General features: G+C 44.1%; 1 protein-coding gene across 2 annotated transcripts in view; it reads left to right on the top strand.

The window, feature by feature from the left end:
* Positions 1 to 19,249, top strand: part of Armc9 (armadillo repeat containing 9) — a 120,956-nt gene that overhangs the window by 55,300 nt on the left and 46,407 nt on the right. For both annotated transcript variants that reach the window (XM_076865630.2, XM_076865631.2), the window contains exons 18-19: positions 7,962 to 8,052; positions 11,913 to 11,968. In XM_076865630.2, coding sequence (XP_076721745.1) covers positions 7,962 to 8,052; positions 11,913 to 11,968 — 147 coding nt within the window. The remainder of the gene's footprint in view (positions 1 to 7,961; positions 8,053 to 11,912; positions 11,969 to 19,249) is intronic.

Here is a 19,249-nt window from a genome sequence, read left to right as displayed (position 1 = left end):
TAAATCCTCACTGTGGTCATTTAGGTGAAAGAGAAAGATTGTTAATCAAGGAAGGAACAGGAAAATGGCATGTAGGAGGAAAGGATGGGGTGTCGTGGCATCAAAAAAGGCAAGGGCTGGGGTATAGCTCCATATTACAATGCATACCTAGAATGCACAAGGCCCTGAGAACATCCAGCAAAGGTGGGGATGACTGGAGGAAGTGCAGTCGGGACAGGGACCACATCCCCTGAGATCATCAAGGTGTAGCTCAGTAGAACAGGGCATCCCACAGATCATCAGGCCAGGAAGAAAAAATATGGCAGCAGAGCCCCAGGGTCCTGAGTGGCACTATGAGCAGCTCTAACATCTGTCTAACAGGAGTCCCGGAAGGAGGAACGTGGGAGATAATGACACGGAAAAAAGATTGAATGATAATGAAGCAACTTGGTGAAAAACACACACACTTTAGTTTTTGACTTTTAAGAGAAAACTTGAATTGCTCAGAAAAAAGTCTGAGTGTAGGCTTCCTCTGGCATTTGAATGGAGATCAGAGTCATGAGCCTCCCCCACCCCTGTTAGCCTGAGCTGAGGAACTTTTTAGACACAACACCCAGGCGGTTGCCTATTGAATGATTTGTAAAGTGGCCTCAAAAGGATGGTTATGGCCACAGTAAGGTTTCTCTTAAATCCTCGGGTTCCCTCTTTACACTTTTATCCTTGAGGGAGTTTTTAGGTAAATAAAGCCAGCACATTCTTATTGGATATGAGGCTGCATGGTGCATTTGCTGGTCAGCGTCTCAGCTGTGCACCTGCCTTCGCCTTAGCTGCAAGGGATGCTGGGAATGCTAAGCACTGAAAAAAAAAAACGCTATCCACAACCTCCCCACTGTACCCTCTGCTCATGCAGTGCCAGGGAAGGGGAGACAGAGCTGATGTCTTTGGGCCCTGCTGGTGTTTGAGCTGAGGGTCACACAGTCCTGCGCACCACAGGTGAGACCCACTGCAGTGCTCATCTCGGGCGCCTTCATTTCCCTGCAGTTGTTGATGCAGAGAGGAGCTCAGTGCTGGGTGATGCTCATTTTAACATTTTTACAATGTTGAAAACCTGGAAGTAACATAATTTTTACCATAATTGCTTTTGTTCACAATGTTAATAACTTTAGAAGATGATAATTAGGAAAAGCGGGATGAGGAAGAATGAAAATTTTATTACATCATGAGGAATTTTATTACGTCATGAGGAATTAAGGCAGAACATGTCATTATAAGAATTCTGTTTTGGCAACTGGGTAAAACCTTTGTGTGCTTATGGAAAATGACAGCACATGCATAAAATTATATTAGTACCAAGTACAACTAGTACCAAGCTGGCGTACTTGTCACCATGTGCCCTTCCCTGGGATCAGAGCCCCTGTGAGCATTCTCCAGAGCTGGGGCAGACCAGATGTGGTGCTAGGTAGGAAGGCTGAGGAATCTCTGGGAGACTAGGGAACTGGGCGTGGGGGCACCCAGCCTAAAGGAATGCCCTTGTGCTCCATGGGCTGCCCACAGCTCATGCCTACTATGCCAGGAACCCTCCTCCACTCTCCCCCAGAGGTCTGGGTGCCACTGCTATCCACTCTTCCAAAAGATGTGTGTTCCCTCCCACCCACTTTCTCACATTGCCTGCTTCCAATTCAGAAGCTTCACCTGAGTACATTTTTGGCAGCATCTAGGCTGGGTGCCAGTACCCTCGCTGCAAAGGAAGCTGGGATGCCAGTCATTGGCTGATACCCTGCCCAAGTAATCGAGCCCTTGCTGCCCGAGGCCTGAGCCCGAGTGTCAGGCAGCCCTATTTATCTGAGCTCTTCTCCCGCTCCACAACTCAGCCACCTTACAGGGGCCTCAGGGACTCATTTGCCTTTTTCTCCCCCCCCCTTTTTTTCTCCTTTTGGTGACATGGTAAGACCAGTAAAATTGTATTTGTTACTAACATAATAAGCATGAGTGTGGAGAAGCTGTTTAAAAGTTGCTTCTCAACCAGGCGCACATCAATAATCCCAGCTACTTGGAAGGCAGGAGGATCACAAGTTCCAGGTCAGTCTGGGCAACTTAGCAAGACCCTGTCTCAACATAAAAAATAACAAGGGCTGGGGTGAAGCTAGTCCTACAGTACTCCCCAGCTACGATCATAGCAGTTGTGCGCCGCAGGGGGCCACCTAGCCTCCTAGCTACATTCCATGGTGCCCTTAGGGAAAGGCCTTTCAAAATTAGTGTGGAAATTTGAGATGATTAGTTGGTAGAACATTTTTGCAATATGGCTGCGCGCGCGCACACACACACACACACACACACATACACACATATATATATAAAATCCTCAAAAACATTCATATTCTTTGCCCAGTAATTCTTCTGGAGCTCATATCCACCATGACCAGATAGTATATACTGAAATATTCACTGCAGTGTTATTGATTGCAGTAGAAACCAGGGAACAACCTAAATGGCAACACTCGGGGGAACGAGTTGGGGAAGGAGTAAGAACAGGCAGGGAGGTGAGGTATCCCCTGGGCACGCCCAGCCAGAGCTGTGTTCTGTCTTTTTGTTGTTGTTGGTCTTCTAGTTAGTTGAATTAATCAGTCAGACAACAGTTGCCACAATAATGTCTGTCAAAGTGGCTCATCATAAAATCTCCAGTGCCACATTCATCTGAAGGGCACTCCCGGCAAAGGTGAATAACTATGCCATTTTTGTCCCCCTTATAGTATTTCAGGAAAACCAACTTAATGTTCTTTCTCTTGTGTTTGTTCTTCCTGGGAGTGGGGTAAGCCTTCTTAGCACCACCAGCCTCAGCACTAGATGAAAGGTGGACTCCTTTTGAATGTTGTAGTCAGACCAAGTGTGTCCTTCTTCTTGTGCTGACCAGCTAAGGTCAGGTTTTGCTGATCAGGAGGAATTTCTCCCTCATCCTGGATCTTGGCCTTTATATATTCCATGGTGTCCATCAACCTTGAGTGGGATAGTCTCCCTGAAAGGGTCTTTATGAAATCTGCGTCCTGACTATGGCTCCAGCTCAGATGGCAGATCTGAACTGTGTTCCAGTCTTACTCTGCCGTTTCCTGGTTGTCTTTGGGCACCGTAGGAATTACTGTAGCACCAAACACATGGAATTGTGAGAATCAAAAGAGCTAATGCTCACATACTATGCCTGCCACTTAGTGAGCATTGAGAGGTGATCTTAGCTGCTATTATTATTATAGCTACTAAAACTTTGTTTATGAGCTTTATATTGACACAAGAAAATAGTAAGTTAAATTTAAAAATAACAAACAGCATTATAACCAGTATGATCTCAAGTGTGTAAAACAATAGCCATAAAAGAAGAAATACTTCAGAATGTTCAGTTTTATCTCTATGCAGAGAAATATTTTATTCTTTTTTTTTTTTTTTTTTTTCAGTATTGGGGCTAGACCCCAGGGACACTTTACTGCTAAGTTACACCCCTTTTTTTTCTTTTCTGTATTCATTTATTTATAGCATTTCGGTTGTACCTAGTAACATAGGGGTTGCGTTTACTCCAAGAAATGGTGCATGAATGGCCTTTGATTTCAGCTCACGCTCCCCACTCTTCCCTCCTTCCTCCCTCCCGCTTCTCCCTCCTCTATTCTACTGATCTTCCGTTTGCTCTTCTGATTTATTTATTTCTGGTTGGTTCTTTCTACTTATACATAAAAGTGAAATTTCCTGTGGCATATGTATATACATAGCATGATTTTTAAGAATTCATTGCACATCTCCTCCTTTCCCATCCTTTCTTTCTCCCTCTTAAGCTCCTTCTTTTCCACTGATCTTGCCTGTGTCTTTATGATATCTGACCCTCTCCTTTCTTTCCTTTATTTTACTCTAACTTCCACATATGAGAAAAAACATTTGACTTTTTTGGGGGGTGGGATACTGGGGATTGAACTCAGGGGCACTCCACCACTGAGCCACATCCCCAATAAATTTTGTATTTATTTAGAGACAGGATCTCACTGAGTTGCTTAGGGCCTTGCTTTTGCTGAGGCTGTTTTTGAACTCACAATCCTCCTATCTCAGTCTCCCTAGCTTCTGGGATCACAGGTGTGTGCCCAGTAACATGTGACCTTTGATTTTCTGAAGTTGGCTTATTTCACTTAGCATGATGTTCTCCATTTCCATCCATTTACCAGCTAATGTCATAAAGTCATTATTCACGAGAGCTCATTTGGAGGTTCTAGCAGGGGAGTGCAGCTACTCTTGACTGAAGAACAGTGCTGCTTTATCAGGGAAGGTTGTCTGAGTGCACAGCTTATGGGGGAGGAAGGGGACACCCGCCTAGCCAGTGGGATCAGCCGAATCAACCCTGGCAATCAATGGAGTGACAGATGTTGCAGCCAGATTGCCTTCACATCCATAAAGTCATTGTGGCTGAGTAAAAGTCCATTTTTTCTTAACCCATTCATCTATTGATAGGCATCTGGGTCCCAGCCCTTTTTTTTTTTTTAATTTTGAAACATGCTCTTGCTAAGTTGCTGAAGTTGGCCTTGAATTTAATAATCCTCCTGTCTCGGCCTCCCAAATTACTTGAATTCCATCATGTACACTGGCTGTTTATTTTATGTAGCTTATAAGTTTTAGTGGGAAACCTGAATGACTTTCAGAATTAGAGGAAAATGTTTTTATTCACCTAAAATAGATATTTGAGTTTCCAAGAGGGAAGTTTCTCTTGAAGACCTTTAGTGGTAGATTAGACTATCTGGGCTGGAACAAAATAGAATGTGGTATAGAGCTGAACTGCTGAGCCTAAGGGAGAAGGGGGATGTTTGGAGGGCTGTGTGGTGTTCAGTACACGCTGTCTACCTCTGTGCAAGGTACTTTAGCCCACTCAGTCCTCAAAGCCCCTAAAGGAGTGGCTGTGGCTGTGTCCCCATTGATGTAAGAGGTAGATTTCTAGGCCTGGAGCCACACAGCTAGTGTAGGGGCAAACTGCATATTTGTTTTGAGAACTTTCCACACCTCAGGCTGCAGTGCTTCTTTAGAAATGAGAACTAATTTAATCTTTTTCTGGGGGCGGGGGCCGCCCCCTAGGGATCAAGCCCAGGTTCTCACACATGCTAGGCAAGCGCTCTTTCTATACCAATTTCTTTCTAGACTCCTATCCCTAATCTCATCTTTAATGAAAAATCTAGATATGATCAATGTTTTCCTTCCTTAAATTCTATAATACAAACACTGTCTTCTGTGTTATTTCATATTGAGCATCTCTAATCCAAAAATCTAGAATCTTAAATATTCCAAACTCTAAAACTTTTGGAGCACAGACATGAAATATAGGTAGAACATTCTACATCATAAAACTTTGTTTCACACACAGAATTATTTAAAATAGGGCTGGGGATGTGGCTCAAGCGGTAGCACGCTCGCCTGGCATACGTGCGGCCCGAGTTCGATCCTCAGCACCACAGACAAACAAAAAATAAACTAAAAAATAAAAATATTATTAAAAAAAAGAATTATTTAAAATATTGTATAAAGTCATCTTGATGGCATGTGTATGAGATATTGACAAAGCATAAATGAATTTTGTGGGTCCCGCCTAAGATAGCTCATATGCGCATGCAGATGTTCCCAAAGCCAAAAACCCTGAAGCCCCAGGCATTTCAGATAAGGGCCACTCCACCTGTTTCCTGCAATGATCCTAACCTTGACCTCCTGGGGGGAGTTCCCTCTTTGCTTCCATTCAGCCTGCAATTCCTTTTCACACGTGGCTGTTATTCTCCTTTCCATCTAACCTGAGTGTTTGTATTAGGCCAGGATTATCTTCAAAATGAGTTATTACTTTCAGGGTCAAATACTGTTATTTTTATGACTTCTCATTTCTATAATTCAGATTAAACATTACCTAATATATGTGGTTTTAAAAAATAAGTACAATTTCTGACTGGACTCTTTCCTATTAAAAAAGCATCCCCAGGTGATCCTCCTCATTACACAGGAATTTATTGTTTGTTTTCCAAGTAACAACTGAGTTAGAGCCATATGAAAGAGAGTGAGTGAAAATAAAAAGATCTATAAAGATAAGAGCAGATTCTCACTTGTAAAAGTAACATCTGGGAAGAAAAGGTCGAGCCAGCCTGAATGGATTCTTTGTCGCATTCCTGGGGCACAGGTTGAGGACTTTCCATTCCCAAGCTGCCTGCTTGCGCTTGATTCTGCTCTTGGGCATGTCGGGCTGATGGAGCTGCACTCCTACAGTGTCCCTTCCCTGGCCCTTCCCTGGGAAGTGGGGACGGAGGGTAAGAGTGAGACCAGTTCATAAGACAGAGACAGCAAAGTCAGCTCTCCGGTCAGCCAAGGTCCACGCCAGATGTTGGTGGTTGTCCCTTTGTAAGACAAATGCAGGTATTTGGCTGGCCACACAGGAGCTGGACAGTGCTGCCCAGTCCTCTTTGAAACACCCTATCCTTGATTCCAGAGACCCCTTCAAGGCCTTCTCTCCTTGGAGACTGTTTTCTCAGGGTCTCTGTGAGCTCACCCGTCTGTCTTCCAATGAAATGTCACTGTCTCTCAGCTCTGTCCCAATCCTCTGCTCTTCTCACTCTGCTGTTATCCCTTGACTTAGCTGCCGGGTCTTTCACCCCAGCCACTAGCCCTCCAGACACAGCCAGGCAGCCTCTCCTGTCTAGTGGACATAGGTGCCACGGCACGAGATGCCATCGTGTAGGTGTGACCGGCAAACAGTGGATGCTCAGGCCTTCCTCGTTCGGCTCAGTGCATCCCGACACATGTATACAGCTACATAACTAATACCCAGTTACATCCTGGTCTTTTAAGTCTCCTGTCATCTTGAGGGGCAGCCTCGTTTTATAATTGAAGAAACAGGCTGAGTGAAGTTGAGTAATTTGAGTAAGGTCACACAGTTAATCCATGTAGGAGCTAGGATTACCATCCAAATGATAATCCTAATTTAACCTTTCTGTAAAGCATTTCTCTTCATTGGGTCATGAGAGTTTAACCTCTTCTGCTCTTGACACTTCTCTGATTCCAAACTGGCCTACCTAAAAAGGGAACATATCAGCTCATGTAACCAAGAAGTCCAGGATAAGCTTCAAGCATGGTTTGATCAGGGTTTGCATGGCATCAGATCCATCTCACTACTACCTCTGCACTCTGCTTCTTCTGTTTTGGGTTCATCATTAGATATGCTTCCCTTCTTGGTGGCAAGAAAGCCTCAACAGCTCCAGCTGTGTGCTTAACTCCCGTCCTTCAGGGAAAGAGGAAGGAGAGAAATTAGACACCATGTTCAAGTCAACTCACCTACTCCCTGTGATTGTGCTAGCCAATGTGAAAATTCCAGTGTCAAACATATTACAATAGGGGCTAGGGTCATAGCTCAGTGGTAGAGCGCTTGCCTAGCACTTGTGAGGCCCTGGGTTCAATTCTCAGCACCACATAGAATAAAATAAAGATATCGTGTCCATCTACAGCTGAAAATATTTTTTAAAAAAATTACAATAACATAATGATGTAGCGTAGAACTATAATTCTTATGATAGAAAAAGAATGAAGGCTATTTAAAGAGTTTCTGTTTGTTCATTTACTTCTCTAAACAAATGTTCCACTTTTTGAAAGCCATATTTGGCCCTAAAATCCAGAAGACATTGAAGAAATAGAGGAAAACACAGGAAAGAAATCACCTCTCAACAAATTGCCAAAACTCAAGGCAGTACTATGCAGGGAAATTTTACAATTGTTTTTAAGCTAAATACATTATAATGTTATTTTGAAGTCAGACAGTCAACCAAGAAGAAAATCTCACTGTGACTTATAAAAGGAACAAAAAGAATATTTAGTAGTAAGCAGAGGATTTTTATTGTACGTATCTTCTTCCCCCCAAAAAAAGAGAAATTCTTTTTTGGATGAGATGAAACTGCCCTACTGAAAACACTAAAGCATTGTGTGCATTGTGCTTCTAGGGGATGGAAGACATCCTGCGCTGCTTCATCAAAGAAGGCAATGCTGAGATGATCCGCCAGATAGAGTTCATCATCAAGCAGCTCAATTCTGGTCAGTTTAATGCAAGATCCTACGCCTCGCTTTTGAACTGTTTGCATGTGTCAGAAGGATGTTGGGCTCTCTTAGTGGGGCTTGGGGTTCCTTGGAAGTCATTGGCCTTTAGGGAAGTGGGGAGGTGAACTCACGTGTAGCCAGTAGTCAAGGCCAGAGTGTCCAAAGATTAACAGTCTCTTATCAAGCTTTAGGGCCTGTAGTCAACAAAAAGAAGTTAAAAGCAATTTCAGAAACCCTTCCCTAACCTTGTAAGTTCTCTTTATGGGCCTCTCCCTTTCCCCTCCTAAGTTCTGCCCCCAAAGGGTGACTTCCCCAGGTCCTGGGGTCAGATAGTGCAGTACACGCCTCCCTTGGTGATCCATTCAGTCCAGGTGATGTATGATTTTCATCTAGAAGCAAGGTCCCCTTTCTGTTGAGCTGCTTCTATTACCACAGCCACATGTCCCATCATAAGCAGGAGAGGAAGGCCAGGGGAGCCTTGGATGGGGTGGGGGAGGAGCTCTTGGTGTGGACTCTTCAACAGAGGCCCTTGGTGCTGCCAGCATTGGGGGCAGTTTGTCCCCTCTGACTCTCTGCGTGCCCTTCCCTGACACCTAGCAATGCAAGTAAACATGAGCAAAAGGTAAGCCAGGGTCTCCCTTCTCCTCACAAGTCACTGCGTGACCAGAGCCAAGCTCTAGGGAAACGCCAGAAGCCCGCAGGTGCCATGACTCTGCTCCCGGTTCAAGCCTCACAGCACCTGGGCAGATTTGCTGCACCCACACCAGTTAAATTAGAATCCCCACAGGAGAGAGAGGGCATCGAGGGACAGGTGGTACCAGGGCAGCCAAGAGGAGCCTGCTGCCAGGCAGAGAAGAGGCCATAGGAGTGAGTGGCCAGGGAGCTGTGGGTTACCTGCCCATCCTGTTTGAATGTCCTCCTCTTTGGTTCTTATGGAGCAAGTATAACTCATCCCAAATTCAGGTGGGCAGAGAATAGAGCTTCATTTTCTCCAGGGACTTCAGTTCTGACTCCGAGCCCAAGCTGGTGTGATGAAACAGATACAAGGTGAAGGAGCCTGCCCGAGTCTCGGCTAAGGTTGCTTCCCGCCTTCTCTGGGTGGGCTGCCACTGAGGTGGGTAGTTGTTGCCCGTCTGCTTCTTGGTCATTAGTGGCACCAAGTCCTCCCTCTCAGGCCAGGAGTTCTCTGCAACTTCAAGGTCACATTTGGGTTGGAATCTTCTTAAGGCTGCCTGTGTTTGAGTCGTTGAGACAAATGCACATCCATCTTCTTGCCAGTCTTCCTGGAAGCCAAGAAGCAGGATGCAGGCTCCATTTGCTTCCTGGCATAAGAGTCAACTTTCCCTTATGTAAAACTGCCCTGGCTCAACATGCCAGGCTGCCATGAGGGAGGAGACAGTTCACATCTTTGTAAGGAACCACTCTGGCAAGAAGTTGTCGTGGACAGAACTACAGCTGGATAGCCCTGGGGATTCTGGAAGGCTTGGGAAATACCTACCCCAAAGTTCAGCAAGTTCCTGTTCAAATAAGGGACCTAAAATATTTCTTTCTTCATCTAAAGTATCCAAGTTGTTCTTTATGGAGGCAGAACCCAGAGATGACTACCCAGGAGTCTGCTAGTTTGAAACTAGATTCAAAAGCACACACCCACACCTTATGACACATGCCACCAGCATCCAGTCAAGACAATAATGGAACTAGAGAACTTCTGCTCAGTGTTTCTACTCACATGGAAACTAACAGAGTGTGGATTGCGGCCACCTTCCTAGTTTAAGATATGTGAAGGACTGGCGGTGTGTCCCAGCGGTAGAGTGCTTGCCTGGCATGCAGAGGCCCTGAGTTCAGTCCCCAGCACTGCAAGGAAAAACAACCACCACCATGAAATGACATTACCATTATCTTTATTTAGAGACTTCCTTATTTTATTTTAGTAAACTTAAAAGCACAGGAGTGGGTTTTCATACATTCGAGCCCGTAGCTATCAGCCCACCAGTGTTATTTTTCCAGTGAAGTTTTAAGATCTTCAAGTACAAAGTTGTGGGTATATTTTAGAGTATCTAAGAGCCCAACCCCATAGATGGGAAGAGACTAGTCTGGTGAGGCCTAAAGGAAAATTCCAGCTTGGTGACAGTGACAAGCAGAGCTATAGCCAACAGCAGTATGGAGGTTTATCCCTGGCATGGGCCTAGACCACAGTTCCAGCCCTCTGCAAGGGAGCTGGCAGACTCTAGCCAGTCATGGCAGAGAAACAGCTGTGCTAGCCTGGTCCACGGGCAGGAGAAAGTAGAGCAGCACTGGGGAGGGCAGCGTGGCTGTGCACCGACTCAGGAGTGAATGGTGGAGGAGCCCAGACCCAGGTCTTCTAGTACATGGGACCAGCCCTGTTCTGGGTGGTGGGAAGAGTCTGAGCCAATAGATGAAGAGATTGTGGGTTAAGGGAAGAGAGGCTGGGCCAAGAAGGATAGCAGGGAGTGTGTTGGACTACTTGACTTTTCCACAGAGAACCTGAGGGGTTTGTAATTGGTGACCATAGAAGCACCGCCATTTTGAAAGGCATTTCCTGCAGATGGAATGGAATATGCTGTGTCTGAGAAGGGAAGAGAAGTCAGATAATTAAATTAATAATTAAATTCAGCCAAAATGCAGAATGGCTTAACAGCTTTATGTCTGCAAAGTAGCTTTCTGAACTCACTGGCATTCTGTGACAGTGGTGTGGCTTGGGATGGGTGTAGAGACATGCAAACCTCATCAAGGTGGGGACAGATTTGGTGTCCTGCTGGCCACAGACCAGTGAGGTCAGCGGAGACCTCACTTTGAGTAAGTGAGACTGTCAGGATGTTGGTGACGCTCTCCTAGGCCGTGGCTTGGTGTTTGATTAATGTAGGTGCCTCTGTCAGGCCCCTTGCTAAGGCCACCTCTAAGTATGGCCTTTGACGCCTTCTTTCTCCTTCCTTCCTTTCTTTTCTCAGGCTTTCTTTACTTTCACCAAACCAGTGCTAACAAGGAAGGTGCAGCAGGAGCGCAGGGAGGAGGAAGTCAGGTGCTCCATCCCCAGATACTCAGGACCCAGTAGAGTAGGGTCAAAGGACACCTGCTGTCAGTAACTGTCCATTCATTAAGAGACAGGATCACCCATAGGGTGAGTGCCGGCAGGAGTTCCAGGTGAAATTCAGATCATGTTCAGGGAGGGAGAGATGATGGGCTCAGTGAGGGCACCAGGGAAGGCATCATGGAGGACGGAACCTGCATCTATGTAATGCCTGCTGTGTACCTGGGCCAGATGCTTCACCTAAGAAGGAGGTGGTAGGATCCCCATTTTACATATGGTAAAATGGTCCATTCTTTCTCTGGCTCAGTTATGCTATGAATCCAGGCTTGTTTGTGAACACTAAGGATGTAGCAGTGAGCCTCTGGGAACCCTCCCTGCCACAGCCACCACCCCACCTGTACACAGAAGTAGATGCGGTTTCTACTTCCCCTCTGTGCCTCCACCTCTCGCTGTAAGGGGGTTGTGAGGATTCAGTGTCGGGGTGCCCGCTGCCATGCCTGGTGGTAAATATTAGTTTACTTCCCTTCCCTGAAGGTTCCTCAAATTATATGCTGGCTTGGGATTTTCCTCATGCTACTCTAAATATGTTCTGGTAAAAATGGAGAGATTTATTTAAAATCTCTGAGGAAAATGTCAAACGGTGTCTGAAATGATTACAATGAGAAATGGTTGAGCCCAGCACTCATTCTCTTGATGGTGCTCACTGGTCTCTGTGGTGCCTGAAGAATTGTGTTGGCCAAGTCGCCCACTGTTTGTGGCTATTCATTGATATTTTTTCATATATATATTATTTTTTTTTCCTCTATAGAAGAGCTGCTTGATGGCGTTCTTGAGTCTGATGATGATGAAGATGATGATGATGAAGTAAGTTGGAGACTCTTTTCACCATGTAGAAAACTCATACCAAACTATCCTGGGTCTTCCTTGAACAGTTGCTCAGAACTGAAGTTTCCACTTCTGCCTTGTTGTCCTCAGTCCTGTGGGGTGGCTGAGGTCCAGCTGGGTGGCTCACGTAGGGTCCTACATGGCTGCCTTTGATGTTCAGGCTGACCCTCGCCTCTGAGGTGTTTCTCCAGGTACTAGCTGTCACTCAGTGGTCCAGTCAGGCTGGGTTCCACCAGGGAAGAAGTGAGCCCTTCTGGTCCTCTCTGGGCTCAGTGGTCTCAGAATAGCGCTTGTGCATTCTGCAGAAGCACACAGCAAGCCCGGCCCCAGCTGGAAAGGAACCAGACTCTACCTTGCAATGGAGGGGGCAGCAGGAGGGCCCCGGGGTGGCAGCGCAGGTGGCTGTGTTTGAGGCCATACCACACTGCAGAGAGCAGAGATGCAGACTGCACGTCCTTTGGATCTCATAAAAGCTCTTCACCACAAGCCTCCACCCATCTCCCTGGATGGGAAGCTGGGCACAGAGGCTCATGGTGAGAAGCTCTGGGCTGAGCTGTCCTGGGTTGGAGCCAGCAGAATCAACAACCCCACTCATTTATTTTCATTCTTTTGGAGTGGATTTTCTCACCGTGGAAAACCTTCCTCCTAATGCACAGAAGCTAATGTGCGCAGCCCGTGAGGTGTTGGAAGGACCACTCCCCGGAGCTGTCTGGATCCTCAGATGACAGGCTAGGCCTTGTTTTCCCTTCGGAGACCCAGAAAGAGCTGACTCATTGTCCTCCTTGTTGTGGAGTGGATATGTGACTTGCTTTCCTTCAGTGAATCCTGAAGTGAACACTGGAAGGTTCTTCTGTTGTGGGGGAGTATTCACTATAAATGTGGATGTGGGAAAATGTATTTGTTGGAAGTTGAGGTCTGTCAGTTTAAAAAGTGGGTGACAGCCAAGGATTTGTTCATGATGACATCAGTTGTGTGCGATAGTTATATAGGAGCCCCCACAAGGAGGCCTGCTGAGATCCACCCAGCGACTCACAGGCCGCCTCCCGCATGCCATCTCCATCCTGGACTGCAGGTGGCACCAGTGGGCACTCCTGCTCACTCCTCCTGCCCGGTGGCACAGGCTCTGAATCCCACCTGCAGAGGGGACCTGGCCACCCTCCTAAGGAGAGACCAGCCCGAGGTCACACAGAATGCAAATGGTGGTCGACTCTGATTTAGAACAGGGGTCGCAGACTTTCTTTGTAAAGGGGAGGATAGGAAGCCTCGCAGGCTTGGCAGGCCACCCGTGCAGGTTTCAGTCTCTGGTCCTGCCTCTGTAACACAGTAGCTGTCGGGAACATGGCTGTGTTCCCACAGAACTGTTTGTGGATACTAAAACTAGAATGTCATAATTTTTATGTCATTACTTTTTTTTTCCAAATATTGAAAATATAAAGATCATTCTTAGCCGCAGACTATAAAAAAAACAGGCTTCTGTACCTGAGGACCACTGTGGCCACCCCTTAAGGTAGACCTGGCTGGCCATCTCACCCAGGCCACTGCTAACCGCAGCAAGACACTGCCTTGTGCCTGGCTGTCAGCGCTCTTCAGTTAATGTTTTAATGACTGGATTCAGTAGCTCTTTGTCATTGTGTCCGGAGGTCGCCCCCAGGTCTGCTTTCCCCTCTTCCTGTGTCATCTTTTTTGGCTTTTCTGTTTGCTCTGGGTTTTATTGTCATATTGATCCTTTGGTTTTGTATTGTACGGGACATTTCGTTGGTACAACTTTTCTGGTTAGTGATAGGAATTCAGTTTTGTGGAAATTTCCCTGTGAAAGCAACTATAATCTAGTCTACACAATCAGATATCAAGGTCTTCCTTCAGTTCTCTGGACTTGCTGCTACTCTGCATGTATTTTCATTTTAAGAGGTTAATGTTTGGGCTGGGGCTATAGCTCAGTGGTAGAGTACCTGCCTCACTTGTGTCAGGCACTGGGTTTGATTCCTCAGCACCACATAAAGATATTATGTCCATCTACAACTAAAAAAAATATTTTTTTAAAAAAAGAGGTTAATGTTTGAAAACATTTGTTGTGATAAGTAGAATTTTCGGAAGATTCCTAGAAGAGGTATAGTTGGGAAGACTCAAGAAAGGATCTGTTGTTTGGAACTGCAACTCAGGTTCAGCAGATGGTGGGTTGTGTCTCACAAAGGATCCTCACAGTGCACTGTAGAGGGTCAGAAAAGTAGCCGATCAGTAGGGGCTAGGTTTTATTCAGCTTTTACCAGGGCAGGAAATACTTTTATAACCGTCTATTGGAAATGGAGGGAAAAAATAAATGCTTAAACAGATGTTTAGGCTAAAGGAAAATTTTCAAGAACCATTTAAGCAGTAGTACTGTTGTCACCTCTCAAGGTGACAACGATGAAGGAGACATCAGAATTAGTGTCAGGACATTAGAGTCACACTTCATTTTGCTTACCAATACAAAATATGTTTTTTTAATGTAATATCTAGACCTGAAACAGAGATTAAAAAAATGTTTTCAGTTAGCTGCTTAATGATGTGGCTCTCCGGGGGAGCCAGAGGCCAGGGTCATTATGCTCCCTTTGCCTCACGTTGAGCTAAAATCTGTACATCTGCACATCCACCATGACTGGTCCTGCTCCACTGGAAAGTCTCAAGAGGACCCCAGTGCACAATCTAGGTTTTCTTTCTAATTTCCAAAACTGTAATGACTTTAATGTGTTAAAACTCATTGATGTCTGAGTATAGACTCATTTGTATACAAAAGTTTAAAAATCATTGAGCTAGAAACGTATCTCCTGTTTTTATAGATCATCTGGGATATAATATGAAATGAAAAAGGAAATCCTAAAACAATGTGAACAGTAAGAAAAAGCAAACATATAAACCCACAAACCTGTGAGTTATAGATGTACTATGCATCTGTGTAGCTGAAAGGTGTGGAAAGTTACACCCTCTTTGTTAGCATAGGAACTGCGGGGGGTACAGGGAATGAGGAAATGTGCGAGAGGCTTGGAAAGAGGCCAACAGGGCCCTGGGCTGCAGATTTGTCAAGTGAGAGAAGTGAAAACAGGATGCTGGATGTGGTGGCGTGGAGGCCAAGGGCTATGTGTTTCTGTGGATTGATAGGCATAGGCCACACTGGAGTGAACTGCGGAGTGGGTGGGAAGTGAGAATACGGTGCTAATAAGTATGTACTGCTCTTCCCACAGCATGGCTACCTGCTGGATGGGAGAACAGGTAGCTAAACGAGCATTTTGGTTTGGTTTGGTTTGACTTGAGATGGGAGAGACCTAGGCAGGTTAGACACTGCCAGGAGGCGCCAGACAGGAGGAGAAAAGGTGGCCTTTCGAGTGCAGCTATTTTCATTATTTTCTAAGATGCTTCATAAACTCTCTTGATCCACAAGGCCCTAGACCTATATAAACCTCCAGAGAAATAAAATCATCATTAGATGACCTTGAAAATATACACAAGAGAATGGACAGTGACAACTGTTGAAGGGGTCAAAAGCACCTTGTGTAGCACTGTGAAGGAATGTGTTAGGTAAGGTACCTTATTTTTACAGTGAACATGTGCATTGCTACCAGGGGGCAGGCGGTAGATTCACAGGCTCAGGAGCCTGGTTCCAGGGTTCTCACCCCCAATGACTCTGGTTTTCTTATGGCATGTTAAGGTGAGGTTCCTCGTGTCTGGCCCACCAGTGGCTCTAAGTGGAGGTGGAAGGACTTTCTGTGCTATTTGAGAAGACCTATTTTAAGATAAATATTCTCCCCTCTTAAAAGAACAGCTTTCAGTGCCAGGTAAGGTCAGCCATGGATATTTACTTGCTGGATCCATGTAAGTGACAATCATATGATCAGAAATTCCCTATGTAAAAACTTGTCAAATCCAGAAGTCATTATCTGTTGAACAAATATTTAAGGGCCTTGAAATAAGAGTGTTCTAGGAAAAGACAAGGGAGAGATGCATTAAAAATCTACAGGATGTAGAAGCTGGGATTTACAATACCTCCGAGAATTTCTGGTCTCCGTAGATGAGCCCATAATGATACAAGTGAGCAGCTCCACCAGTGTGGCCTCACCGCGTGGTAGGCACGTTCTCGCACCTGACCCTCCTCTGCTCCTCCAGCAGCCCTGGGCTAGGTCCTGTCATCGTTTACCCTCGCAGATGAGGAGAGGCAGAAAGCAGGTCATTGGCTGAGTTTAGGAAGCTGGTAATAAGTGGTGGAGCTGGGTCCACCCGGGTGTCTGAGGGAGTAGACAGGCCCCTGGCCTCCACCCTCGCTGGCCTCTTGCTAGACACATAGGCGCAAGTGGCTGTCGGTTTTCTGTGGAGCTAGAGGCAAGTTTAAATGCCATGATGCTTGCTATCTTAGTGAGAGGAAGCCATTTTTCTTAAATAAACACTCCTCAGGTCTTTACAAGCCTTCATGGATTTCCAGAGAAACTTGAAACTGAAATTTCAAGATTAACTAAAAAAAAAGTTGATTTTGACAGTTTCACTAGTGTTCTCACTGCTTTATGGAAGAGCAGATTCTTGGAAGTTCAGAATTCCTCCTGCAGTCTTCCTGTCTGCACTTTCTTTTTCTTTTCTTTTTTTTAATTTTTTTATTTGTTTTAATTAGTTATACATGACAGTACAATGACTTTGATATGCCATACATTTGAATCATATGGGATATAATTTCTCATTTTTCTGAGTGTACAGGTTGCAGAATCATATTATTCATGCACTGTCTGTGCTTTCAATAGCATTTTTTTTTTTTTTTTTTTTTTTTTTTGGTACCTGGGATTGAACCCAAGGGCACTACCACTGAGCTACATCAATAGCCGTTTTTTATTTTTTGAGACAGGGTCTCACTAAGTTGCTTAGGGCCTTGCTAAGTTGCCGAGGCTGGCCTTAAATTTGCAATCCTCCTGCCTCAGCCTCTTGAGCTGCTAGGATTATAGGCCTGCTCCACCACACCTGGCTCAATAGCACTTCTACCTATGCATGAGTTTGTATTATTTTTTATTGGACATTTGGAAAATATTGTTTTATCAAATTTAGTAGTTCTTCCAAATGTTGACACATTTCATTAGCTTGCATGAAAAAAATGCATTAATTAATATCATTGCTGTTCCTATCAAAAAAGTCTTTATGGTTTGGGAAGCTATTAAGCTCTCAATGACAGATACAAGTTATTCAAAATTCTCATTTTCTCTTGAAAGTTCAAATTTTACTATTGCTAACAAATACTATTAGTTGCTTCCTTGACAGGACAGGCTTACTGCATTCTTTTTTGAGAAACTGGCAGACACATACCCAAGTCTGAATAATCAGAGTCTATCAGTTGTTCTTTCAAGTAAAAATGGTATTCCCTTAAAAAAAAAAAAAAAAAAAAAAAGGCATATTCAACTTGTGACTCAAGTAATGTCACAAATGGTTTTCCTCAAGATAACCATCTTGCTCTAGTAAAGCAGAAGTGCTTTATCTGTACTTCTATTTTGTTACACAGAATATTAAAAAGATGGGGCATAAGGTTAGAGATTTAATAAAATTAATTCACCTGTTTCATCAAGAACATTCTTAAATGAATCTCTGTCCTATCCTATGTGTATCTACTGCCTCTGTTCGTGCTACCAAGGGCTTCACCCATCACTGCTTTTGTATTTTCTGTGCAAATGTCAGCAGTATAATTGTTCTAGGATAAATCATGAAGGTCAATAAAGGTACCCAACATTTTAAAGATTTTGCTTGGGTTTTGTTGTCAAGTATTTACATAAAAGATCTTTGGTAATTAGTCACTGTTGAACCTAAATCAACAGCAATAGCAAGTCTAGGCATAATTCTGCAGATGAGGTGTTGATTCAGCATCTGTGTTTGCCATTTGGCTGTTGTTTCACTGAAGAGTGTCCCTGCTGTGATATCCTTTGCTAACTTTCCATCCAGCAGGCTTCATCAAGGTCAGCCATACAAGGCAACCAAGTAGTTTCTCTAACCAAATCAATGATATCTTACCTGCAAGGTCCTTAAATTTAAATCTCCGTGGGGATGAATAATTTAGAAATTTTTTACAGAAAAAGTAGTACAGCTGGTTGTAGTGGTGCACACCTGTAATCCTAATGACTCAGAAGGTTGAGGCAGGAGGATCACAAGTTCAAAGCCAGCCTCAGCAACTTAGTGAGGCCCTAAGCAACAAAATAAAAAATAAAAATGGGCTGGAAATGTGGCTCAGTAGTAAAGCACCCCTGGGTTAAATCCTTAGTATAAAAAAAGAAAAGGAAAAGTAGTAACAGAGAATTCCTGTACATCTATCATGCAGTTCAGGGGCTTTTAAACTTCTGGTTTGAAAGATTATAACAAGTTTTCAATTTTTGACTTTTAAAGAACTCATCAAATCTGGTTTAAATATTCAAATCCTTTTTTGTTAAACTCTGAATAATTTTTCACAAAATTACACTCCAACTTAGTTGATATTATAGTATTCAGATGTGTTCTGTTGCATAAATTATAATAAGGTAAATTATTGACATCTGTAAAAATCAAAGAAAGATAACTTGCCATATTTTCATTTTTGATTGGCAGTTAAAACTAGCTTCTTTTGAATAGATTTCTCCCTTTCATGAGTCAGAGAACTTTCCCACTTCCCTCCCACCCCCCCCAATACAACTAGCTGGAATTTTGATTGGGACTGTACTAAAGCTATCAATCAATTTGAAGAGAATTGGAACCTTAATGGTGGAGTGCTCCATTCCATGAACATTGTATGTCTTCATTGTTTTAAGGTCTTTTATACTGTTCTCTAAATCTAATTTAAATACTCAATGCATATGACATGAGTCATTGCCATTTACCTTCTTTCAACATATAGTCATTTGGAGAATTATTAATTTAAATGTGAATTGTAAGAAATTAATTGGTAGAGAATTGGAACTCTTAGAATTTTTTTTAAGAAGTCAAGAAATAGAAAAGTGCAGCCATTGGTTGTGTTAGTGTTATAAAGGGATTAGAATAAAACATGGCACAACAGATCCCACAGAGTGAAATCAGAATCTTGTAGGCAGGTGCTGGAAAGTTTTATAAGTCTTGAGGACAAGACATTAAGTCCAGGAAGGTTAAGCAAGATAGGAATGAGCAAGTGAGACTAAGAAGAACTTCCCAGAGAAGATGAAGAACTCAGTCAAGGGATGGGGTTGTGGCTCAATGGTGGAGCGCTCTCCTTGCACGTGTGAGGCACTGGGTTCAATTCTCAGCACCGCTTATAGATAA

The sequence above is a fragment of the Callospermophilus lateralis genome, chromosome 9 (assembly GCF_048772815.1).
Source record: "Callospermophilus lateralis isolate mCalLat2 chromosome 9, mCalLat2.hap1, whole genome shotgun sequence".
Taxonomy (NCBI): Eukaryota; Metazoa; Chordata; class Mammalia; order Rodentia; family Sciuridae; genus Callospermophilus; species Callospermophilus lateralis.
This window is presented reverse-complemented; position numbering and strand designations above follow the sequence as displayed.